Raw genomic sequence first — 27298 nt, forward strand, 5'->3', positions numbered from 1 at the left:
CAGAAAGGTCTTCCATCCGCGGGCTCACTCCCCAAATAGCTGCAAAGGCTGGAGCTAGGCTGATCTGAAGCCAGGAGCCAGGAACTTCTTCCTGGTCTCCCATGTGGGTGCAGGGGCCCAAGGACATGGGCCATCTTCCACTGCTTTCCCAGGCCATAGCAGAGAGCTGGATCCGAAGAGGAGAAACCCAGACATGAACCAGCACCTATAAGGGATGCCAGCACCACAGGTGGAAGCTTAGCCTACTGTGCCACGGCGCCGGCCCCCAGAATCATCTTTAAAAGGAAAGATGGGGCCCAGTGCTGTGGCATGGTGGGTAAAGCTGCTGCCTGCAGTGCCAGCATTCCATATGGGCACCAATTCAAGTCCCAGCTGCTCCACTTCCAATCCATCTCTCTGCTATGGCTTTGGAAAGTACTGGAAGACGGGTCAACTCCTTGGGCCCCTGTACCCACGTGGGAGACCCAGAAGTTCCTGGCTTCTGGCTTCGGATTGGCCCAGCACCAATGGTTGTGGTCATTCGGGGAGTGAAACGGCAGATGGAAGACTTCTCTCTCTGTCTTTGTCTCTCTGTGGCTCTGGCTTTCAGATAAATAAATGAATCTTTAAAAAAATAAATAAAAGTAAAGATGGAGGAGCTGGCATTGTGACGTAGTGGGTAAAGCTGCTGCCTCCAATACCATCATCCCATATGGGCACTGGTGTCCTAGCTGTTCCACTTTCATCCAGCTCTGCTAATGACTTGGGTGAAGCTCCTGGGCTCCTGGCTAGAGCCTGCTCCGGCACTGGCCATTGCAGCCATCTGGAGAGTGAATCAGTAGATGGAAGCTTGCTCGCTCGCTCTCTCTCTCTTCCTCTCTCTCTGGAACTCTGACTTTAAACATAAACAAATACATCTTAAAAAAAAAAAGATTGGGAAGATTTTTGTCAAAAAATTTTCGAAAAACATTTCTCCCTCCCAATTCAGAGGCATATGAAAACAGAATGAACTCATATCATTCTCTCAGATAGAATTATACAAAAAAAGGAAGTTTTCACATACCCAATACTCAGTACATATATATTTGTATTCAGATACTACTGTTATAGTTTGGAATGCTTTTGGTCCCTCCAAAAATGGTCACTAATGCAACTGTCCTGGGAGGCATGGTCTCTGGGCAACGACTGAATCATGAGGGCTCTGCTCTCATGGATGCAATTAAATCCCTTCTCAAAGAGCCTGACAGGAGCTGTCCCTTCTCACCTTCTCAGCCCTCTGCCTTCTGTCCTGTGAAGACAGTGTTCGTCCACAACAGAGGACACGGATTCAGAGTGACTTCTGGGAAGACAGCTGCCCTCACCAGATGTGAGCACTTTGGACTTGGACTTCCCAGTTTGTAGAAGTGTGAGGGGAAAAAATCTGTTCTTTATAAATTACCCAGACTGGGATATTCTGTTACAGCAGCCAAAACGGACTAAGAGAATTTTATTACGCTTAAATACTGAGCCAATGCAGGCATCGCAGCACAGTGGGTTAAGCTGTCACTTGGGACACCCGCACCCCAAATATCAGAGTGCTGGTTCAAGTACTGGCTGCTCTGCTTCCAGTCTGACTGAAGTGCCTAGGAAGCAGCTGCTGATGGTCTGAGTAGCGGAGTTCTTGCCACCCACATGGGAGAACCAGTTCTTGGTCCCTAGCTTCAGTCTGGCCCAACTCCAGCTGCTGCAGCCATCTGGGGAACGAACCAGTCGATGGAAGGTATCTCTCTCTCTCTCAGTCTGTATGTGTGTCTCACACTCTCTCTGCCACTTTGCCTTTCAAATAAATAAATAAATAAATCTTCAAAAAAAAATACTGAGCTACACCTCAGTTTTTCAAGTCTATTGTAATAAACCTCTATAGAACAAAAATGCATAAAGGTCCCATAAAAACTGAAAAACAAGCAGCATTCTCTAATACTAAGGGCTCAATATTGAAGATAAAAATTTTTATAACCAATTCATACTAATTGCATAAAAGAAAGTTATCACCTACTTACAAGCTACTTACCTCAGGCTCCAGTTTGAAGTTGAGCCACTCATCAAGTTTCAGAGCTGCTAAATGAGCAGTAGTTCTGTCTTCCACCTCACTGTCACTACTGTCATTGGGAATGCCATCCGCTATCCCAACACATATCAAAAGAATAAATCTCTGTTACCATCTTACAGTACAGCAAAAAGCTAAGCAGAACAGATCATCCCCAGGTACAGAAATCCTGCCATACCAACAATTTATGTGCAAAGTTTTTGAAACCCAACAGATCATAAATTATATCCCAATATTTAAAGAGAGAAAAAGAAGACATTTTAAGATTGCAATCTCTAATCACAATGCACAAAACAGAACAAAAAAGAGGAATTTTGAAACTAAAGCTCGATCTTCACATAGTAACTGAAGAAGTAACTAAGAACATAATTAAGGAACGGTATGACAACACTACGTATCAAGAACTCTGGCAGATGCTCAAAGCAATACTCACATAAACTCATTTAAACCAATTTACAAAGTTGAGAACTGTATGGTTAAATATATCTTAAAAAATCTGCATAAAACCCAAAGAAAAGTAGAAAACAAAAATTAATGAATTGGAGCTAAAATGTTAACAGTTAATATTATAATCCATTTCTTTGAAAGGACTAACAGACAATCTCTCTAATTTTAATAAAGGAAGAAGCACAAATATATCTACAAAATCAGAAGTGAGAATAAGATTATAAAAATTAATCTAAGATTGAGGCTGGCGCTGTGGCACAGTGGATTAATGCCCTGGCCCGAAGCGCCAGCATCCAATATGGACACCGGTTCGAGACCCAGCTGCTCCACTTCCAATCCAGCTCTCTGCTGTGGCCTGGGAAAGCAGCAGAAGATGGCCCAAGTCCTTGGGCCCTGGCACCCACATGGGAGACCCGGAATAAGCTCCTGGCTCCTGGCTTCGGATCAGCACAGCTCCAGCCGTTGCAGCCAATTGGGGAGTAAACCATCAGATGGAAGACCTCTCTCTCTCTCTCTCTCTCTCTCTGCCTCTCCTCTCTCTGTGTAACTCTGACTTTCATATAAATAAATAAATCTTTAAAAAATTAATCTAAGATTATAAAATATAAGCTGAAACATAAAATATTCCTAATTAGAGAGTAAATTTGAAATCTTTAAAAAAATTATTCATAGTCTACCAAGAACATTACTAAAACAGAAAGAAAAAAGAAATAGAAAAACATAAAACTATTTAAGAAAAACAAAACTAAAGATGACCTTAAAGAACAGCAACAAAGTAAATGAGAATATCAAGTCTCTCAAACTTTGAGGGAATCAGATAATAACTAGTTCCTTTAATGATATAAATTTGAAAGTAACCCTAAAACCTGATAATACCTAAAATCTAAAAATACCTGAAAGTACACATGAATGCACCACAAAACCTACAGCTTCACTAATAAACATAAATATAACACTCTTAAGTAAAATGCTAGAGAAACATTCAGCCACATAATAAGTACTACTTAGTCCAAGGAAGGTTTATTCTAAGAAAAAAAAAAAAAATAGCTCCTTAAGAAAACCTATATACAACATCAACAGGCTAACCAAATTCTGACTGCATGGACAAATCCTCAATAGCTATTTGATAAATTAAAGACATTTTTCTAAAAAACAATACTTCCCTGTTAATATATATAATAAAACAAAAATTAACATTATGATAAATAGTACATTTAGAATTTAAACTTTTAAAATTCAACAAGTGGTAATTAATATAGTTTTCCAAACTTCTGAAAAAAGAAACAAAAGCAAAAGTTTTGGTAAAAAAATGAAAGTATAATCACCTAAAGGTAGTACAACTTAATAAACACAAATTCCAAAAAATTAGTAAGAAATTGGTGAAGTAACAGGGTAAATAAAACATGCTAAAATCCATTAGAGTGCTCCTATTAAGCGAAATCAGCAGTAAAATGACTCATAACCACAGAAAGGCAGCAGAGTTACAGGCAGTCCATCCAACACCAGGTACTAGCACTTATTAATAAACAAGACTGCTACATAAGAAAGAACAATAGGCCGGCACCCCAGGTTCTAGTCCCGGTTGGGGCGCCGGATTCTGTCCTGGTTGCTCCTCTTCCAATCCAGCTCTCTGCTGTAGCCCAGAAAGGCAGTGGAGGATGGCCCAGGTCTTTGGGCCCTGCACCCGCATGGGAGACCAGGAAAAAGCACCTGGCTCCTGGCTTTGGATCATTGCAGCGCGCCAGCCACAATGTGCAGGCTGTAACAGCTACTTGGGGGGTGAACCAATGGAAAAAGGAAGACCTTTCTCTCTGTCTCTCTGTCTCTCTCTCTCTCTCTCTCTCTGTCTAACTCTGCCTGTCAAAAAAGAAAAAGAAAAAAAAAAAAGAAAGAACAATAGAAAGGAAGAACTGTAAAACAGTGTTCAGAAAGCTTACACAGGCCAAATTTAATTTGTAAACAAGCCAGTTTTCTAAAACAGCATACATACAATCTAACAAATGGGGTACATAAAAAGAAAGTATTCAATAATAATTAGTCCTAATATGTTTTGGTATAGAGGAAGAACCACAAGTCATATTCATATACATGTATCAAGTAATTCCACTTCTAAGACTTTTAAATCAGGAAAATATGAAATGAATGAGAGTAGAAGGACACCCTGATGAAGACATCCACATACCAACGCCCCTGTCTTGTCCACAGTCTCAAGAGTGTCCCATCACAGGGGTACTTCCACTCGCTCTACACATACCCCGCTGTGGGCCCACCACCTCACTGAAACTGCTCTTGTCAAGCTCACTGACAACTGCACACACTGCCTAATACAACATTATCTCAAAGTAACAATTAACAGTGTTGACTCCCTTCTTAAAACATACCTTCCTCCAACACTGGTCCAGTCTTTCTTCCTGTACTCAAACATACTTACTCTTCAGGCAATCCACACTGATGTCTTTAAAGACCCTTCACAGGCTGATGAGGTCCACATCTGCACTGCTCAGGCCTCTTCCTTCCCCCTACCCCCATCACTAGATACTGGCTTGCGACACCAGCATCTCATATCAGTGTCAGTCTGCATTCTGGCGACTCCACTTTCAATCCAGCTTCCTGCCAATATGTGCAGTGGATGATGGCCCAACTACTTAGGTCACTGACACCTATGTGGGAGATGTGCATGGAGTTCCAGGCGCCCAGCTTCAGCCTGGCCCAGAGCCAGACACTATGTCCATTTTGGGAGTGAACCAGTAGACACAGATCTGTCTCTGCCTCTCTCTTTCAAATAAGTAAGTAAATCTTAGTAGGGGGAAAATGTCTAAAACAGAATTCTTAGATGCTCGCCCGTACATCCTGCTCCTCCCAATCTCAAGTAACTGGCATCACCATCAGCAAGCTACTCCAGACAGAATCTGTAGGTATACTTGATTCCCCCCTTTCCCTTACCAACTACATTCAATCCCATAGTCACCAGCAAATCTAAAATAATTCTGAACCTACTGCTTTTCAAATCATCTGCCATCATCCTCTTCTTTTTTTTTAATTTTTTAATTTTTTATTTTTTTGACAGGCAGAGTGGACAATGAGAGAGAGAGAGACAGAGAGAAAGGTCTTCCTTTTCCATTGGTTCACCCCCCAATGGCCACTGCAGCGACTGCACTGCAGCCCGCACACAGCGCTGATCTGAAGCCAGGAGCCAGGTGCTTCTCCTGGTCTCCCATGCGGGTGCAGGGCCCAAGCACTTGAGCCATCCTCCACTGCCTTCCTGGGCCATAGCAGAGAGCTGGCCTGGAAGAGGGACAACCGGGATAGAATCCGGCGCCCCGACCGGGACTAGAACCCGGTGTGCCAGCGCCACAGCAGAGGATTAGCCTATTGAGCCGTGGCGCCAGCTCTTCTTTTTTTTTTTTTTAAGATTTTATTTATTTATTTAAAAGGTAGAGTTACAGATAATGAGAGGAAGAGACAGAGAAAAAGGTCTTCCTTCCATGGTTCACTCCCCAAATGGCCACAATGGCCGGAGCTGCGGCAATCCAAAGCCAGGAGCCAGGTGCTTGTTCCTGGTCTGCCACACGGGTGCAGGAGCCCTAGGATTTGGGCCATCCTCCACTGCTTTCCCAAGCCATAGCAGAGAGCTGGAATGGAAGAGGAGCAGCTAAGACTAGAACCGGCGCCAATATGGGAGGATTAATCTATTCGCCATGGTGCCGCCCCAATCATCATCTTTCTCAGTCATCATTATCTGTCATAAAACCAATGGAATACGGAGGCAGGGAATCTTGTCCCTTCAGGAACACAAAACCTCTCAGGAAAAAAAGGTCTTTTAAAACACAAATCAGGCCAGCGCCGCGGCTCACTAGGCTAATCCTCTGCCTTGCGGCGCCGGCACACCGGGTTCTAGTCCCGGTCGGGGCACCGGTCCTGTCCCGGATGCCCCTCTTCCAGGCCAACTCTCTGCTGTGGCCCGGGAGTGCAGTGGAGGATGGCCCAAGTGCTTGGGCCCTGCACCCCATGGGAGACCAGGAGAAGCACCTGACTCCTGCCATCGGATCAGCGTGGTGCGCCGGCCGCAGCATGCCAACCACGGCGGCCATTGGAGGGTGAACCAACGGCAAAAGGAAGACCTTTCTCTCTGTCTCTCTCTCTCTCACTGTCCACTCTAACTGTCAAAAAAAAAAAAAAAAAAAACACAAATCAGGCCGGCACCGTGGCTCACTTGGCTGATCCTCTGCCTGCAGTGCCGGCACCCCAGGTTCTAGTCCCGGTTGGGGCGTCAGGTACTAGTCCCAGTTGCTCCTCTTCCAATCCAGCTTTCTGCTGTGGCCTGGGAGGTCAGAGGAGGATGGCCCAAGTGCTTGGGTCCCTGCACCCACATGGGAGACCGGGAGGAAGTACCCAGCTCCTGGCTTCAGATTGGCGTAGCCCCGGACTTGGTGGCCAGTTAGGGGAGTGAACCAACAGAAGGAAGACCTTTCTCTCTGTCTCTCTCTCACTGTCTATAACTCTCTTTCTGTCTCTCTCTCTCTCTCACTGTCTAATTCTGCCTGGTAAAAAATTTTAAAAAATTAAAAATAAAAAAATCCCACAAATCAGAAATGGAAACAACCAGAGAGTCCACTCACTGGTGAATGGATAAACAAAGTGTGGTACATACACAATCGAACACTACTCAGACACACAAAAGGATGAAATCCTGTCGTTCACAACAACATGGACAATACCACAAGTCATTATATTAAGACAAAGAAGTCATGTACAGAAAAACAAAGATTGTATATTCCCACTAGTGTGCAGTATAAAAAATGGTGACCTCCTGGAGGTTACACATATAATGAAGGTTACAGAGGCTGGGAAGGAAAGAAGAAAGGGAAGGATAGAGAAAAGTTGATTAAGAAGTAATAAGATAAAGCTCGACAGGAGTAAGAAGGGTTCCACTGAACAGATGGTGACTACAGATAATGTCAACATACTGTATGCTTCTCTAGTAAGAAGAAGGGAAGCTCTGAGACATTTTCTCCATAAAGAAACATATTTATCCTGGTTGAACATTTATACCATATATTCATATATCAAAACATCACACAGTATCTCATAATTATGTATAATTTTATATGTCTACTTAAAAATGTTTAATAAAAAATTTACCAAAAAAACCAAATCACATCATGTCACTCCCTTACTTAAAATCCTTGCATGGCTTCCCTGACATTCATTGTGGCTGTACATCCACACCTCCCTTTCAACCCTACCTGACTGCCCTTTCCACTGATCTGCATCCCCAGTCACAGCCTTCCTGTCAGCTCCTAGGCAACTTCCTGCTACAGAACCTGCAAGTTTTCTAACCAGCTCTCCCGGTAGCACATTCCTCTTCTCACACTGCAGCCCTCCATTTGTCTCCTCAGATGGCCTGGCCAGGCTCCCTTTTTAAAGTGGCTCACCCTCAAAGACACCCTCTGTGGTTCCTAGATGGTCCCATGCAGGTAAATTACTTATCTGCTGTCTGTTCACTACCACTACTGTGTAAACTCCTGAGGACGGAAGCATCTTGTTTACTGCCAGGCCTTCCATGCTCAGCACGGTAACTGACATACAGTAGGTGCCCAATAAACACTTGCTGAATCACTGAATAGGAAAAATTCAACAACATCAAAAGGTCAAACTAACTATAAAGGAACATTGTAAAAGCATTAGCCACTTCAATGTGATACAATAGTTTATAGCCATTAATAAGAAATATTAAAAATGGCGCAGTGAGTTAAAGCCCCTGCCTCCAATGCCGGCATCCCATATGGGCAACAGTACAAGTCCCAGCTGCCCTACTTCCAGTCCTGCTAATGCACCTGGGAAAGCAGCAAAAGATGGTCCAAGTCCTTGGGCCCCTGCACCTCGTGGAATGCCCAGATGAAGCTCCTGGCTCCTGGCTTTGGCCTGGCCCAGCCCTGGCTGTTGCAGCCATTTGGAGAGTGAACCAGCAGATGGAAGATCTTTCTCTCTGTGTGTCTCTCCCTTTCTCTCTCTAACTCTGCTCCTGACTCCTGGCTTCAGTTCAGCTCAGCTCTGGACATTGCAGCCATTTAGCTTGTGAACCAGCGGACAGATATCTTTCTCTCTCTGTCTCTCCCTCTCTCTAATTTTGCCTTTCATATAAATAAAATAAATCTTTAAAAACAGTTCTGATAGCCTAGCAACGCAAGAGAACAAAATATTAAATGATATGGGTGAAATAATCTAAAACACGTAAAAAATAAAATATATAAACAAGTAGAAAATGTGTTTGTATAACACTACTTGGACTGTGACTATTATTTATTATAAACAATGTCTTTGATTTATCGAAACAACTATTTAAATTCAAATGGAAACCAAACTTCTTTCCATCAGCACGATTAATCAAAAATGCACAAATTGATTTCAAGTTACCTTAGAAATCAATTTTTTTTTTGACAGGCAGAGTTAGTGAGAGAGAGAGACAAAGAGAAAGGTCTTCCTTTTTCCATTGGTTCATCCCCCAAATGGCTGCTATGGCCAGCACGCTGCGCCGATTTGAAGCCAGGAGCCAGGTGCTTCCTCCTGGTCTCCCATGCAGGATGGCCAAGCACTTGGGCCATCCTCCACTGCCTTCCCGGGCCAAAGCAGAGAGCTGGACTGGAAGAGGAGCAACCGGGACAGAACTGGCGCCCCAACTGGGACTAGAACCCAGAGTGCCAGTGCTGGCCTCAGGCAGAGGATTAGCCTAGTGAGCCATGGCACCGACAGAAATCAATTTAAAGGAGAGTGGTTCTTGGAGCCAGCATTCTGGCACAGCGGGTTAAGCTTTCACCTGCAACATCGGCATCCAATATGGGCTTCAGTTTGTGTCCCAGCTGCTCCACTTCCATTCCAGCTTCTTGCTAATACGTCTGGAAAAGCAGCAGAAGGTGGCCCAAGTCTTTAGGCCCCTGCACCTTGTGGGATACCCAGACGAAGTTCCTGGCTCCTGGCTTTGGCCTGGCCCAATCCTGGCTGTTGTGGCCATTTGGGGAGTGAAACCCTAGATGGAAGATCTTTCTCTCTTTCTGTGTGTGTATGTGTCTCTCTCTGTAACTCTACCTTTCAAATAAATCTTAAAAAAAAAAAAGGAGAACAGTAGCTCTTGCTATTTCCTAATAGTGTCACAATATCAAAAGTATGTTGCTACTACATAAATTCTTATAACTTTACAATTAAAATATCTGTTTGAAGCAAACAGATATTTATTTCATTTTTAGTACATTTACCTCTAAAGGATGAGGGTTCCTGAAGAGCATTACTTGCCAACCTAGCAGGTCCACAGAATACCAACACAGTGACAGGCGTCACTGCTGAGCAACATCTGATATTCGCTATTCTATGCGCTCTGGTCATTTCATCATAAAGAAGCCAGTCTGTGGGTAGTGCTTGAATTGCTGCAGCTTGACCATTAGCTGGAGGGATCTATTAGAAAAATAAATTAGAAATCCGCTCATTGTATTTATTACCAAATTTATTGGGAATACTTTTAAAACATGTAAAGTTGTTCAATTAAATAGATGATATATTTTAGTATCCAGGCAAAAATTAAAGAAAATCACTGCTAATAAATTTAATATAAATATCTTCATTACTTTTCCAATATTATCTCTTACAACTCTTAAAATTCAAACAAAATTTTGTTCACAATGTTTTAATTTTACATATATGATTAATATCAAACCAGGCAGCTATCTAGAACATTTTTTATTGATCTCCAATGACCAAAATTAATTTCACCTCAAGGCCTGAGAGTATTAAAAATGGTTTACCTTCTTATATTGAGGTTGACTGAGAACTGAAGTGGGATGAAAGCGCACTTTTTTCTCTTTTGGCCCTGTCAGTACTATATTCTCTCTGTCCACATGGACTAAATTAGGATACATGCCTGCCACCAATGCAGCTTTAACAACAGCCCAGTTCTCAGAATTTGTGTTAACATCGCGAATGTCACCACCACCTCGTGCTCTAACGAAACCTAGAGAGAGGAAAAACCCACAACAACGTTTTCTATTGTACAAAGATCCTTTTAAATTACAGCGTTTTTTACCAAAAGTTGTATAATTGATGTAACTTTAATGATATTCCAATTCCACAATAATGAATGGAATCTGCTCCGAGAAGTTTGAAATACAAAACCAATTATGATAGTTTAGATCTGCCTCAGATAAAGTACAATACCCACTGGAGGCTTAAGGGGTTTTTTAAAGCATATTACGGCAATAAACTTCAATAACTGTCAGAAACACATTAAGTTCACAGTTGAAAACCTAAACCATTCTTCTGACTGGTATTAGGAACATTCTGATTATGACATTAATTCTGGAGGTAAGTCAATCTACAGAATTCTTGATTCAATTTTAAAACATTTTATATTTCTCCACATTGAAGAAAACTGCAACTCCTCTGGTTCCTTCCTTCTGTTACTTTGGCACTTCAGCTAACCCATGAAACTAGACTCTGGTACTTTTCTTCTGACCAATGCACTTCAACATCTATGCTACTCAAATAATAATAATAATAATAATAATAATAATAATAATTATTCAAAGAAGCAATTAAAAAATCAAGTGTCAGGGCCAGTGTCATAGTACAGTGGGTTAAGCTGCCACCTGTCACACTGGCATCCCATATCAAGCACTAGTTTGAAGGCTGGTTTTGTAGCTTCTGTTCCAGCTCCCCGATAGCAAGCCTGGAAGGGGGTAGAAAATGATCCAAGTAACTTGGGTCCTCACTGTCCGTGTGGGAGACATGGAGGGAGCTCCAGGCTCCCGGCTTCAGCCTGACCTGGCTCTGGCTGTTGCGGCCATTGGGGGAGTGAATCAGTGGATGGATGATCTCTTTCTTTCTGACCCTCCTCTTTCTGTTATTCTGTCTCTCAAATAAATAAAATAAATCTTAAAAAAATCAAGTTTATTCAAATGATTATCAGTTGTTTTAATATTCCAAGAATATGAAACATAGCACTTACATCAAGCAGCTTAAATTTAGGTAATCCCTATTTCACAGAACTATTTTATAGCACTATTTCATTAATAGTGATATAAGAAATTATAATAACAACAACATCTAAATGGATCTTCACTAACAAATATAAATTGTTCCCTGCTAACAGTATCAAAAAGGTATCAACTCTGTTCATGTACTTCTCAAATACAAATTCTTCAATATCATATTTTTCATCAACAAACAGAAGTTGAGGTCATGCAGAAGTCTACAACTCAGTTCATGAACATGAGACATACAACATGATGTCATAAAAATCACAAGAGCATCAATTAACACTAGAAAGAGGATGAGATACGGTCAGCAGACTCTAAACACTTTAAAAATTTCTTTCATGGAAAAACTTTACCTGATGCTCTAAGTTGACCAAGCAACTGTGTTCTCATGCCTATAATTATTTCCATGGTAGCTTGTGAAAGAAAATTCTTTTCACAAAAGGCTCGCTCCCACCCATCACTTCGAGCTTTCTGCCAAGCCTATAAAAACAGAATAGTTACATAACAAGACACATTTACCACCAATCACTTCTTGGAGGCAACAGAGTAGCTGAAAACCACCATTGGTAATCACTCAAAGTCAATTCTCCATATTCTAATTATTCTATAAAATCTAACACTTTATGATCAGATAAAATTGATACTAGGGGCAGGTATCTGGCACAGTGGATAAGCTGCAGTTAGGATGCCTGCATCCAACATCAGAGTACCCCGGGTTAAATTCCTAGCTTCAGTTCCTGACTCCAGTTTCTGCAAATGGGGACTCAGAAAGGCAGCAATGATTGATCAAGCAGTTGGGTTCCCGCCACTCATACTGGAGACCTAGTTTGGGTTCTCAGGTCCTGGCTTCAGCCCCCCAGCCCATTGCATTTCAGGAGTGAACCAGTGAATGGGGGCAAGCTCACTTGTATAAGCTCTCTTCCTGGCACTCGCTGTCTCTATTTCTTTCTGCCTATCAAATAAATAAATTTCAAATTTATCACCAATTCATACTCAAACACTATGAAAGTCATTGGGTTTACAAAACCCCTAGGAGAACTAAGTGTCAAACAACCTAAATGATCAGCTATGAGATATATTCACCTTCTCAGGTAAACCTGCCAATTTTATTCCACACAAGTATGAGTAATTTCAATTACGCCATCCTAATCCACTTGTATCTAGGAATTCTGCCACTGTGGTCTTCCAATCATAGTCTCTGTATCAACCTCCTAATCTGAGAATGGAAACTTGAATTTCTAGGAATGACCCTCTATGCAGCATAAAAAGCTCCCTTTTGAAAATCAGGTTTCTTGCTTCCTGTTTTAAAAGAAGCAGGGAGGAAAGCAAAGAACAGATAGGAATTCTACTCCAAATATCCCAGTAATTACTATTCAACAATGGTACTATAATATACAGTATTTAACATACCCAATTAATAGCAAACAGCCATCCACTGTTCCATAGCACTCATAATAGAACTCGTGGTAATTTTAAGAATTATGTATGTGCACATATGCATATTATGTATGTGCATATATGCATATTATGTATGTGCATATATGTATATGCAATGCTGGCACACCGTATGGGCGCCACTTCTTGTCCCAGCTATTCCACTTCCAATCGAGTTCCCTGCTAATGGCCTAGGAAAGTCAGGTACTTGGGCCGCTGGCACCCACACAGGAGCAGGGGATAAAGTTTTCCTGGCTCCTGGCTTCCGCCTGGCCCAGCCCTGGAGGTTGTAGCCATCTGCAGAGTGAACCAACAAATGGAAGATCTGTGTGTGTGTGTGTGCGTATACATGTGTATCTCCCTCTAACTCTTTCAAATGAATAAATCTTTAAAAAATAATGTATTTTAGAAAAATCCTACATGCCTGAAAAAGTACTTTCAACACAAAGTTGAGCTCGCTCTCTCTGTATATACTTCTTAAATTTTAAAATAGAGTAAAAAATAAATAGATATTAAATTCAAGATAATTTTCTTCCAACCTTTGTTCTGTAAACTTTAGATGATATGCAAATAAAATTTTAGAGCATTCTCTGTCCAATATATGATTTAAAGATAAGGAGCTCAGTTTGAAAAAGTAAGCATGAGTATTAAACATAAATATACACACACATTCATCTAAGGAGAAAATGAGGGGAAAACATGCAAAAAAAGACTGATATGTTTAACATATTAACCATATTAACAGCAAGAAGTATTTTTCTGGGCTATTAGTTAAATGTGACCTCAATTTAAAAATTTACTGTATATGAGTGAAACATACATCTTTTTCAGTTGATTACTGTTTAAAGCCCTTGCCTACATTCCTGCTGAACTATGGTCTTTTTATTTCTTATTCGTTAAGCTCTTTATTTAGTGAAGCATTAAGTTTTTGACTATAATAATAATTAAAATAGAAAACTAATGAAATTATTATTGGCTACTTCTTTAAACGGCTACACTTCACACAGAAATGCGCTTAACACAGCATTTTCAGAAATAAGCCCCAGCACTAGTACCTGGAAGGCTCTGAGAAGCGCCATGTGGTCACTGAACGTTCCTGCGGTGAAGCGCTTCCTACAAAGCATCGCTGCACGCTTCTGAGAGGCCTGGGTCGGCAGCACAAAAGGATCTCGGTAGGCCAGAGTGCAAGCAATTGTAAGAATGGGATCCAGACACTTCAGAACAACAGCACACAGGACCATTTTACCAAGATGTGGCTCTACTGGCAAGTCAGCCAAGTGATATCCAAGTTCAGTCAGATCTTCCCAGGCATCCATTGCATCTATTGTCTAAATAAAAGGATACAGAAAAGAGGCTGACATGACCAAACACTGTTTAACCACACCACATACTTAAAAATCTGTAAGTAAAAAAATATAAAATCTTTTGTCACATAAAAATATTTCACTTCAAATATATTATACTTACATAAAAGGACAATACACTGTTTTACCTACTATTAACTACTATGACAGTATTATTTAGAGTGTATGATAAACTAAAATGTTTTCAAAGTATAAATAGGTTAGATATCCTCATTCAGTTTAAATCTCAAATTTAAAAAAAGCTAGAAACAATTAAGACACTTACCTTAAGCATCTGTACAGCATTTCTTACAATTAAAGCTGGCGGAGGTTCAGGAGCTTTCATAAGGAAATCAGCAATGGCACAATTAACTGGGGCTAACAGCTTGGTATGTAAACAAAGTTCCTTTAAATCAAAACAGTAAAGAATGTACTTTAGACTTTTACTTCTAAATGAATTATACAAACTACAGTTCCCAAACACAGAGTAGCAAAGCTTCTTATTAAAATGAACAGTAGAAGGAACAACATCTTCCTATGAAACACGGGCTCATAATTAGCCTGATCAGCCAGAATCTTCATCAACACCATCAGTCAACTCATACCATTGTCCGTTCTGGCTACATCCCCTCACAGAACTCAGATATAGGGGCCGGCACTGTGGCTTAGTGGCTAAAGCCGCCACCTGCAGCGACAGCATCCCATATGGATGCCAGTTCAAGACCCAGCTGTTCCACTTTTGATCCTGCTCTCTGTTATGGTGTGGGAAAGCAGTAGAAGATGGCCCAAGTACTTGAGCCCCTACATCCATGTATAGGCCATTTGGGGAGTGAATCAGCAGGTGGAAGATCTCTCTGCCTCTGCCTCTCTGTAACTCTGCCTTTCAAATAAATAAACAAATCTTAACAAAAAAAAACAAAAAGAATTCTTATATATAACCATTAGACCATTAGAGCACTATTCAAAAAATAAATCTTTTCCCTGCTTTTTTTATACGTACTACATCCTAGAATCTTTTATTTGTTCAACCATACTTAAGTGATCTCTAGGTTCATGGCATTATGCAGCAAGTTGTAGAAGGGGAACACAGACAAGTGTCTGTACTCATGGAGTTTACACTGTTGTGTAAAAACAGACCTGAAATAGCTAATTATATAATTAACCACTTTATTAGAATTCTGGTAAGTGCTACGAAATTATAGGGAGGCAAAGAGTGACTGAAGCAAATTCAAGGAACAGCAAGGGCCAGCACTGTGGCACAGTGGGTTAAGGTCCTGATCTGCAGCGCTGGCATCCTCTTATGGGTACTGGTTCGAGTCCCAGCTGCTCCACTTCTGATCCAGCTCCCTGCTAATGTGCCTGGGAAAGCAGCAGAGGATGTTCCAAGTCCTTGGGTCCCTGTACCCACGTGGGAGATCTGGAAGGAGCTCCTGGCTCCTGATTGGCTCAGCTCTAGCCGTTGGGGCAATTTGGGGAGTGAACCAGAGGTTGGAAGACCTCTCTCTCTCTGACTCTACTTCTCCATGTAACTCTTTCTAATAAATAAAATAATTCTTTTTTTAAAAAAAAAAGGGGGGGGACAGCAAGAGGAGGGAGCTCTGGGAAATAGGAAATAACCCTTACACTAAATGCAAAGATTGAGTAGGAGTCAATAACAAAAGAAACTGGGAGGTGAAGGGGAGGGATCCTACGGAAAAGGAACTGCACATGTGAAGACCCTAATGTTAAAAAAATAAATAAATAAATGATATATTCAAGAAACTGAAATTGCTAGTTTAAGAACAGAAGGCAGGAAATGAAACTGGAGACACAGGTAAGAACAGGTAATTAAGGCTCTTGTTAAGGTTAAGAATACTGGATTTTGGGGCTAGCATTGTGACATAAATTCGCTGCCAGCAGTGCCAGCAACCCATACGGTGCCAGTTCGGATCCCAGCTGCTCCACTTTCAATCCAGCTCTCTTATAATGGCCTGGGAAAACAGGAGAGGAATGGTCCAAGGGCTTGGGCACCTGCAACCACACAGGAGACCCAGAAGAAGCCTCTGGCCCCTGGCCTCAGCCTGGCCCAGCTCTGGCTGTTGTGGCCATTAGGGGAATGAACCAGTTGGAAATTCTCTCTCTCTCTCTCTCTCTCTCTCTCTCTCTGCCTCTGCCTCTGCCTCTCCTTTTCTGTAACTCTGACTTCCAAATAAATAAAATAAATCTTCAGAAAAAAAATTCTGGATTTTATCCCAGGAGGGACAGAAAATTGCCATAGGCTGGGGGCCAGCGCTGTGGCGCAGCAAGTTAACGCCCTGGCCTGAAGTGCCTGCATCCCATATGGGCGCCAGTTCTAGTCCCACTGCTCCTCTTCTGATCCAGCTCTCTACTATGGCCTGGGAGAGCACTGGAAGATGGCCCAGATCCTTGGGCCCCTGCACCCGCATGGGAGACCCAGAAGAAGCTCCTGGTTCCTGGCTTTGGATCCTGGCTTTGGATCAGCGCAGCTCTGGCCGTTGTGGCCATCTGGAGAGTGAACCACCAGATGAAAGACCTCTCTCTTTGTCTGTACCTGTCTCTGTAACTCTGCCTTTCAAATAAATAAAATAAATCTTAAAAAAGAAAAGAAAAGAAAACTGCCATAGGCATGGGGAAGTAAGAGATCTTTGTAGGATGTGGCTGTCAAAAACATGATCCTGCATCTCTTTAAAGGTTTGGAAGTTAGCATCTAGCCCAAAACACTGAAGAATCAATCAAATTAATGCACTTCTGGTAGCTTTCCCTAGAAACTGCAGTATATGGCCGTGATGTCAGAAAACATAAAGGAAAACAGTCAGTAAAGACAGGAAATTTAATGAACTCAGTTCCAAAACTACCAAAGTAACTTCAGCATCTTACACTGAGGTTTACATTGTTCTGCAGACCGTAAGTACTTTATTTTCCAATCCTATTGAGAATGTGAAAGGTGAAACAACGTAGCTGTCTCCTAAAACATCACATTAAAGAGTGCAGCACAATTTAAATGTACTCAAGTAAGTCTTTAAAATTTTCAAAGTTTGTGAATCAATGTGTCTTGTATAGATTTTTTGTTATAGACATAACCATCGTCCATAATATATATTTTACAATTTTGCTTCATAAATTAACATTCTAATTTTTTTAAGTTCTTTTGAGAGGTAAAGAAAGAGAGAGAGAGTTCTCCTCTCCACCAGCTGCCTCCCTAAATGTGTGCAACAGCTGGGACTGCCTCAATTCAAAGCTAGGAGCCAGGTACCCAATCCAGTTCTCCCCTAAGGGTAGCAGGAACCCAATTACTTGAGCCATTACCATTGTCTCCCAGGATCTGCATTAGCAGGAAGCTGGAAGCAGGAGCCAGAGCCAGGTATCCATGTGCTCCATTCTGGTGCACAGGCATCTTAACTACTGCACTAAATATGCATTTCCTAAATTGATTTGTTTAAAGTCCAATTGCTATCATGCTGAAATGGCCCCTCACCTCCCTCATCCACAAGAAAATAACTTTTACAATTAAATAAATTTCTACCTGTAATGGCATTCTCAAAAGTTCCGGGGTCTGAAATTCCAACATATTCTGGAATCGGAGCCTACTGAACAGACGAAAACAAATTCCAGGTCTACAACGCCCAGCTCTTAAAAACAAAATACATAATTAAGATTCAAAAAAAGAATAAAGGCTGTAATAAACAAACTACAAAAGCAATGTGATTTAGAAGACAGCAAAATGAACAAGAATCAAGACATTTGAGTCAGAATCCTTACTTTTCCTCTCTGAATCCTTTTAGAAGGCAATTCACTTGTCTGCGACTCAATTCATTTATAGACTCGATAATAAATGACACTTACCTGATATGCCTTCTAGTGTTATGGTACAAATCAAAACACATTAGATATGAAATCAAGTAAAAAGAAAATCACGGATAAATGCTTGGAAATTTAAATTCAAACAATTTTACTGAGCTGATATCAAGCACTGTGTTCAGACTCATGCATTACACAACTTTAACGGAAAACAAATTATCCCATCATATTATGAGAAGCAGCAGAAAAATATCAGCCATGTCACTGTAAAGCAAGTCAGGGATGCATATGCCGAGTGACAGGGTAATAGGACTATCCGGAACCTCAGAGAGTTCAGAAGCCAGAGAGGAAACATAACTTAGGCAGCTCTACTTGGATTTTCCACAATCAACTCAATCTCAACACAATCAAGTTAATCCTTCTCCTTAACTTAAGTACTTCCCATTATCTCTATGTGACACTGTACCACCATCCAATTCTCCAAGACAGAAATCTGGATGACATCCATGATTCCCCAGCCATGGATATATAATCTATCACCAGTATTACACTAATATCTTTTGAATCAATTATCTACTTTATTTCCACCACTGTTCTAACAATATATGTTACTCTCAACTCTGCTACGTAAAAGAAAATATTAATGGAAGAACTTCTGCGGGAGCCAGGGCATAGCAGGTAAAGCCGCCACCTGCAGGGCAGGCATCCCATATGGGTGCTGGTTCAAGTCCCGCCTGCTCCACTTCTGATCCAACCCCCTCTAATGTGCCTGGGAAAGCAGTGGAAGATGGTCCAAGTCCTTGGGCCCCTGCACCCATGTGGGAGACCAGGAAGAAGTTCCTGGCTTCAGATATGTCCAGCTTTGGCCATTGCAGCCATTTGGGGAGTGCACCAGTGGATGGAAGATCTCTCTTTCTCTGCCTCTCCATAACTCTGCCTTTAAAATAAATAAATCTTGGGGCCGTCATTGTGGCACAGCAGGTTAATGCCCTGGCCTGAAGCGCCTGCATCCCATATGGGCGCCAGTTCAAGACCCAGCTGCTCCACTTCCAATCCAGCTCTCTGATTTATCCTGGAAAAGCAGTAGAAGATGGCCCAAGTCCTTGGGCCCCTACACCCACATGGGAGACCTGGAAGAAGCTCCTGCCTCCTGGCTTTGGATCGGCGCAGCTCCAGCCATTGCTGCCAATTGGGGAGTGAACCATCGGATGGAAGACACCTCTCTCCCTCTCTCCCTCCCTCCCTCTCTCTCTCTCTCCGCCTCTCCTCTCTCTGTGTAACTCTTTCAATAAATAAGTAAATCTTAATAAATAAATAGATAGACAGATAGATAAATCTTACCAAAAAGAGAGCAAGGCGGGGGGGGGGGAGAGAGAGAGCAAGCGAGAGCGCTTCTGCTGGGTCCTCCCACCATCATTTGTCTCTGCCAATCCATTCTCTAAAAAGCTGAAAGAATACTATAATCATGTCATCTATCCCCTCCTTTTCATATTTGAAAAAGAGACAGGAAGAAAAAATGATCCATAGGACTGCTCCCGAACTTTCAGCTCATCTTTCACTATTCTTCACTAAAATAAACTGCAATAAAAAACTCTCCTGCTCACTCCTATCAGCAGGCCTTTGCCATTCTTCTGTGCCCCTCAGAAATGCCCTTCTACAATTCTTCTTGATTCATATCTCAGAATCGATGCTAACACTCTAGAAGCATTATCCAGCTGTAGTACAGATCACAAAGCACTGTAATTGCTTAATTACTGAAACCCAACATGAAGTGTAATATTTGCCCCCACTTAAACCTCACCCATCAACTATAGTTTATTCATTACTTGCAGAATAAAGGTTTTCAACACATGGTTGTTGAAAAAATGACAAAACTTCCATAATTTCTGACCTTTATCATCCATAATACAATTAAAGATACATAAATCCAGCTTAGTGTATCAAGCCACACACTGGAGTGAGAGGACCAGTGACACAATGACCATAAAGCCTTTATGAGCATTCTATGAAATCACACGGTCAGAAAATGCCCACAAAGCTTCAGTATATAAGCTATTTTTAAGTCAGTTTTTGATGCTTTCTTGCTAAAGTGCAAGAGAAATTATAATCATTGACAAATATTTTAATTTCTTTTTAAAAATGAAACCAAATCACATAGTACAATTAATAACCACAAACAAAACATAAAATGAATATAGTATCTTCTCCCAAGGGCCCAACAAATCCCCACTCTCAGAGTAATCAAACTCAGTTTTTAATGTGTCTCCCAAACTTCGCACTGTATTTGTATCTGAGTACACACGCACACACACACACACCTGTTTTTTCACAAGAGACTTCTAGATGTGTGTTCTGTACCTTACTTTTACCAATACATCCTGAAAATTCATTCCAAATAAAAACATGCAGCTCTACATCTTCCCTTCTAACAGGTGCCTCCTATGCCACTGTGTGGCCACAATACAACTTATTGAATCACATCCCTGATGATGAACACCACACCATTCCCACAGCTGTAATTATTACAAAACACAATGCTGCAGAGAACATTCTGAAACATACGTCTTTGTGCATTTGTGCAAGTATACCCAGAACAAATTATGAGAAATGGAATCGACAATCAAATGGTAGTTCTGGGCTCTAAAAAAGTTAAAATTACCCTCTAAAGAAGTCAACCAATCTACACTGCCATCAGCAAAATATGAAAGCCTACTAGCCCATATTTTTGCCACTATGTTGTGTGTACTGTGAAACACTGTGATCAACATCAACCTGACAATCAAAAGAATTACTTCACTCGCATTACTTCTGGTATTTATGAGACAGCACACGTGAGGTTAGTGTATTAATAGGACATAAACACTATTTTGGTTAACTGCCCATTTATGCCCTTTGTCCATCTTAATTGGATTATTATTTGATTTTAAACAGTTTTCTTAATATAAAAACATATTAGCACTTTATCCTATATTTCAAAGGTTTAGAACCTTTACTTTTGTTTTTTAAACTTCTTAAATCTTCTTAGGGTAGATTAGCAGGTTTTTAATTGTAATCTAAATTTGACCTGCAAGAAAGTATTGGCATTAAGCTACGTGTGGCTGCTCATAACCATATGCTTGTTCCACTTGGCTGGTTCCTGGCCTGCTCTCTGCTTGGTATGCATCCAACTTAGCCTCTAGATTTCCCCTCCTCCCCTAAATAAAGCCCTCATTCTCCTGCACATTTCTCTCACTGAATAAAAAGCTTAAAACTTTTTTTAAAAGTATTAAAATAGTCCGCTTTGCAAAAATAACATAAAAATTAAAGCTAACATGAAAACTAATATTTTATAGAACATAGCATATACAATGAAACACATGAAGATGTTTCCATTTTATAAGCAATTAAAAGAATGCAAATTAAAGATACATTACCTGCCTTTTCGCTGTATGGCACTAGCTTTGGAAATCCACACCATTTTTAACATTGTAACAAAATTCAGTGCATCAAAGGATTTCTGTAATATTTAAATCATCTTTGTGTTAAAACATAGAAAGTATTTTAGAGGAAATACAAAAAAAAAATGCTATCAACATGTTCTTAAAGATCTATTTATTTGAAAGGCAGGAAGAGCAACAAAGGAAAAAGGAGAGACAGAGACAGAGAGAGAGGCATCTTCCATCTGCAGGTTCATTCCCCAAATGGCCACCAAACACCAGGTCTGGGCCAGGCCAAAGCCAGAGGCCAGCAACTCCATCTGGGTCTCTCAATGGGTGGCAGAGACCCAGGTACTTGGGCCATACTCTCCTGCCTTCCTAGGAACACGAGCAGAGAGCTGGATGAGAAGCAGAACAGTTGGCCCTTGAACCAGCACTCAGATATGGGATGCCAGCCACACAACTAGTTGCTTAATACACTGCACCATGATGTGGACCCCTGTTATCAACATATTTTAACAGGTCAAGTTTAATTCAAAACCCCTCTTGATTACAAAAGAGTACTGATTTTTTAAAATCTAGATTTTTTGGTAATAAATATTGTAAGTTAAAAAATTTAAAATAAAACTAAAAGAGCTATAAAACTTCCCCATTCTGTGCTTTGCTGAGCTATCTGCTGTGCCAGCTACAGTCGGAAAATGGCAGGCAGTTCTCATCAGAGGTCAAGACTAGAAGAGAAGTGACTGATTCTTCTGAGGTCACATTTCTACCAGATTTACACCATTGTGGGGAATAGGAGAGATCATGGAAGGACATTTCTGAAACACTTTTCAGGGAGCTGACCTGAAAAAGTGAGGATAACAACAATCACTAAACTAATCTTATCCTAAAGCAAGGAATTTTTAAACTCTTCTACTTTACCTGATGGTAGACTATTAATGAAGTTAGCCTAGCCTGAATGTCATAAAGGAAAAACTATAAAGACCCATTATTGGCCAGTGCCGCAGCTCAATAGGCTAATCCTCTGCTTTGCAGCGCCGGCACACCGGGTTCTAGTCCCGGTCAGGGTGCTGGATTCTGTCCCGGTTGCCCCTCTTCCAGGCCAGCTCTCTGCTGTGGCCCGGGAGTGCAGTGGAGGATGGCCCAAGTGCTTGGGCCCTGCACCCCATGGGAGACCAGGAGAAGCACCTGGCTCCTGGCTTCGGATCAGCGCAGTGCGCCGGCCGCAGCACGCAGGCCGTGGTGGCCATTGGAGGGTGAACCAACGGCAAAGGAAGACCTTTCTCTCTGTCTCTCTCTCACACTGTCCACTCTGCCTTTCAAAAAAAAAAAAATAGACCCACTATTACCCCCACACTTCCTTAATGGATCTAAAATGAAAATCTCTAGAAAAGTATTGTAAATGAATACATTCCTAACAGAACATATACTTCAATCCTCTATAACTTTTTTCTTTATAAAATAACTACACTGAGCAAATAAAATGTATTCTCATAGCACTTTAATTAAAGAACTTAAAAATATATTGCTTATTTAGTTTTATATAAAACACTACACTTAGCTCTCTGCTATGGCCCGGGAAGGCAGTGGAGGATGGCCCAAGTCCTTGGGCCCTGCACCCGCATGGGAGACCAGGAGAAGCACCTGGCTCCTGGCTTCGGATCAGCGAGATGCGCCGGCCGCAGCGGCCATTGGAAGGTGAATCAACGGCAAAAAGGAAGACCTTTCTCTCTCTCTCTCTCTCTCTCTCTCTCTCTCTCTCTCTCTCTCTCAATATCCACTCTGCCTGTCAAAAAATAAAAATAAAATAAAAATAAAAAAATAAATAAAACACTACACTTGTTATTTTTGTACAGAAAATGACTTTTGGCACTACCACCATGCTTAAACTGTGCTTTACTAGATAATTAATACATAAAGGAATTAACTTCTAAGATATTCAAAATCTCTTTCATCAGCACTATATCATTTTAGAGCAATAAAACTTGAATCCTCATTAGCTCACCAATCAGAGAATTAGTGATTATATTCACTACTGTCTTAGTACCAAAAAAAGTATCCCTCCTTTATAGTATCCAGCTGTAATGAGCACGATCATATTTTATTTAAAAATTAGATCCTCTGCAAGATATTCCTAAAAGTTACCTTGACCTTACAAAGCAATTCATTTTTCACATTAAAATGATGGTTTATATCCACTAAACAAGAAATATACTGTTTTCCACAACATGAATAATATCTCTCCCCTTGGATAAATCAATTACTTCTATCATTTTTTTCCTCCTTTGGGAATGGACAAATCAAAAGTTAGGGGTTGGGGCCAGTGCTGTGGCCCAGTGGGTTAACGCCCTGCCTGAAGCGCCAGGATACCATATGGGCACCAGTTCTAGTCTGGACTGCTCCTCTTCCAATCCAGCTCTTTGCTGTGGCCTGGGAAAGCAGTAGAAGATGGCCCAACTGCTTGGGCCCCTGCACCCACGTGGGAGACCCGGAAGAAGCTCCTAGCTTCGGATTGGTGCAGCTCCGGCTATTGCGGCCATCTGGGGAGTGAACCATCAGATGAAAGACCTCTCTCTCTGCCTCTCTTCTCTCTATGTAACTCTGACTTCCAAATAAATAAACAAATCTTTTTTAAAAAAAGTTAGGGACACTGAGAATTTCTGGACATTCCAATACTGAAGAGAAATAAACGCTGCCTTTTATTTATATCAAGGGTTGGTCAATTCTTTTTGTAATGGGTCAATTAGCAAGTATTTTGGGCTTAGAGAGTGTCTTCATTGCAATTACTCAAATCTTTCAAACTGTAGTATGAAAGCAGCAATATAATACGTCAAAGAGTACAGGTGGGGAGTCCTATTTTACTGCTTAGCTACAAACTCTTGACACCTAGCTTATGTATTTGCTTCCTTCAGCACAGTTCTAGGGTTTTTTTGTTTGGTTTTAGGATTTATTTATTTGAAAGTCAGAGTTACAGAGAGGGGAAAAGAGGGAGAGAGCTCTTCCATCTCTTGGTTCACTCCCCAAATGTCTACAATGGCCGGGGCTGGGCCAGGCAGGAGCCACGAGCAGGAACTTCTTCGGGATTTCCCACGTGCTGCAACAGCCCCCGCTGGGCCAGGCAAGGACCCAAGCACTTGGGCCATGTACTGCTGCTTTCCTAGGTGCATTAGCAGAGAGCTGGATTGGAAGTGGAGCATCCAGGACTCAATCTGGTATACATAAGGGATGCCAGCATCGCAGGTGGTAGCTTTATCTGCTATGCCACAACACTGGCCCCCCAGCATAGTTCTCTCAATATTTTATGACTACTTACTATTTGTGAGGCACTAGGGATATGAACAAGATAGACATAGTCTGCATCCACACGAGCAAGAAAACACACAAAATACAAAATAATCTATGGTGGACATTGTGACGCAGCAGTTTAAACTGCTAATTAGGATGCCCAAATCCCATACTGGAGTGCTGGTCCAAGTCTTGCCTACTTTGCTTCCAATCCAGTTTGTGTTAATGCATGGGAGGCAGCAGATGATGCCCCAAGTACCTGGGTTCCTGTAACCCACATAGAAGACACATATTAGGTTCTAGGTTCCTGGATTCAGCATGACAACCTGGGCTGTTGTGGGCATTTGGGGACTGAACCAGTGAACAGAAGATGTCTGTCTCCCTCTCTGTCACTCTGCCTTTCAAATAACTAAATAAAAACTTTAAAATATACATGTAATTGAATTCCCACACTGTGTGGCACAATTTTCAGTGTAACTAGTCAAATCCCTTATTTCATCCTATTATTTAGTGAGCAAAAGCTAAATTTTTGCATACTTTATTAAAATAACAAAATAAATCCTATATACTGAACTATTTATGGTAGAATATTTCCTACAGTGAAATCAACATTTGCTAAGTTAAATTTATCTATAAAAAGAAATGTCTCTAAAAAAGTGAATTCTGCAGCTGGCATTGTGGCATAGTGGGTAAAGCCGCCGCCTGCAACACCAGCATCCCATGTGTGCACCAGTTCGTGTCCCAGCTACTCCACTTCTGATCCAGCTCCCTGCTAATGTGCCTGGGAAAGCAGCAGAGGGTGGCCCAAGTGCTAGGGTCCTTGTACTCACATGGGAGATCAGGAGGAAGCTCCTGGCTCCTGGCTTCAGCCTGGCCTAGCCCTGGCCTTTGCAACCATTCAGGGAGTGAACCAGTGGATGGGTCTCTCTCTCTCTCTCTCTCTCTGTGTGTGTGTGCATGTGTGTGTAACTCTGCCTTTCAAATAAAATAAATGTTTTATTTTTAAAAAAGTGAACTTTGCTTATAGACAAGTAGTTGTTGCAGTGGAACTGAACCTTCCTTGTTTAAGTAAAAATATAACTTATCCATACATACCTCTTTTACCTTGCCAGAGTCAATAACAAAGACAACATCATTAACCGTGATGCTGGTTTCAGCAATGTTGGTGGAAAGGATCTACAACAAGATATAATTTTATAATTAATATTAAAATAGAACCAATGACTAAAAAAATGAAAAGATTTTATGACACTTACTATTTTTCGAACACCTGCTGGTGGGTTTTTTAATACCTTCTTCTGATCAGATGTTTGCATATTTGAATGAAGCATAAAGACTTGATATCTGTTAAAAATTCAAAGAAAAATATATACTATAGTACCTGTCCATTGTCTTCAGCAACATATATAAAGTTTTAACTTTTACCTATGTGTATTGTCAGCAAATCGCTTGTCATCAAAGAGAATACGATCCCTCAGACCAACAATTTCATCATATCCAGGTAGGAAAATTAAAACTGCACCTTGGGGAAGAATATTTTTTAAATATTAAATTTCCCTGTGAAGTCAAAGACAATCAGGAGAACTAATTATAAGGAACTCTATCATAAGTCTTAGGTTATGGTAAACTGTCATAAACATTATCAGTGAAATTATATAAAATGTGTACAATCAAAATACTAGTTTTTAAATCAGAATATAGGCCAGTGTCATGGCTCACTTGGCTAACCTTCTGCCTGAAGCGCCAGCACCCCAGGTTCTACTCCCGGTTGGGGTGCCGGATTCTGTCCCAGTTGCTCCTCTTCCAGTCCAGCTCTCTACTGTGGCCCGGGAAGGCAGTGGAGGATGGCCCAAGTGCTTGGGCCCTGCACCCCATGGGAGACCAGGAGGAAGCACCTAGCTCCTGGCTTCGGATCAGCACAGCACGCCAGCCACAGCGGCCATTTGGAGGGTGAACCAACGGAAAAAGAAGACCTTTCTCTCTGTCTCTCTCTCTCTCTCACTGTCTAACTCTGACTGTCAAAAAAAAAAAAAAAATCAGAATACAGCTTTTGTTCCAGCCCTTTCAGAACATACTTACCAGCATCACAACTATGGCAGATATTGTATAGAAGATGCATGATCAAATCCAAGTCTACTTTTTCATCATCAAAACTATGATGATAAGCTTTCAGGAGTTCTCTGTCTTCTGCACTGAGGTCATTTCCATTGGTTTGAACCAGAGAACTTTCATCCAGATTTCCAAACTCCAACGAAGCACTTAAAAAATAAATAAATAAATAAATAAAAGGCCAGGTCTATTTTCACTAAAAAGATTAACTCTTAAAGGTCAGTAATTCCTATTTTGTCCTTTGTCAAATTTCCAATATATCCTAAGGAAGGTAAGTGACAATGTCATAGCTATAATGTTTTTGCCTCAAGTATGTTATTCAAAGTAAAATTTGGCAATGAGTGCTTTTAAAAAAACACAACTTGAACACATTTA

General features: G+C 41.1%; 1 protein-coding gene across 1 annotated transcript in view; it reads right to left on the minus strand.

Moving 5' to 3' along the window:
• YTHDC2 (YTH N6-methyladenosine RNA binding protein C2) overlaps window positions 1-27298 on the minus strand; it is a 96163-nt gene that overhangs the window by 19297 nt on the left and 49568 nt on the right. Inside the window, exons 13-24 of the mRNA XM_062189306.1 lie at window positions 26894-27072; window positions 26240-26336; window positions 26071-26158; window positions 25910-25990; window positions 21527-21609; window positions 17839-17944; window positions 14602-14721; window positions 14028-14300; window positions 11892-12018; window positions 10309-10514; window positions 9766-9961; window positions 2030-2139 (exon numbers count right to left, since the gene is read on the minus strand). Coding sequence (XP_062045290.1) covers window positions 2030-2139; window positions 9766-9961; window positions 10309-10514; window positions 11892-12018; window positions 14028-14300; window positions 14602-14721; window positions 17839-17944; window positions 21527-21609; window positions 25910-25990; window positions 26071-26158; window positions 26240-26336; window positions 26894-27072 — 1666 coding nt within the window. The remainder of the gene's footprint in view (window positions 1-2029; window positions 2140-9765; window positions 9962-10308; window positions 10515-11891; window positions 12019-14027; window positions 14301-14601; window positions 14722-17838; window positions 17945-21526; window positions 21610-25909; window positions 25991-26070; window positions 26159-26239; window positions 26337-26893; window positions 27073-27298) is intronic.

Source organism: Lepus europaeus, chromosome 4 (genome assembly GCF_033115175.1).
Source record: "Lepus europaeus isolate LE1 chromosome 4, mLepTim1.pri, whole genome shotgun sequence".
NCBI classification, from domain to species: Eukaryota; Metazoa; Chordata; class Mammalia; order Lagomorpha; family Leporidae; genus Lepus; species Lepus europaeus.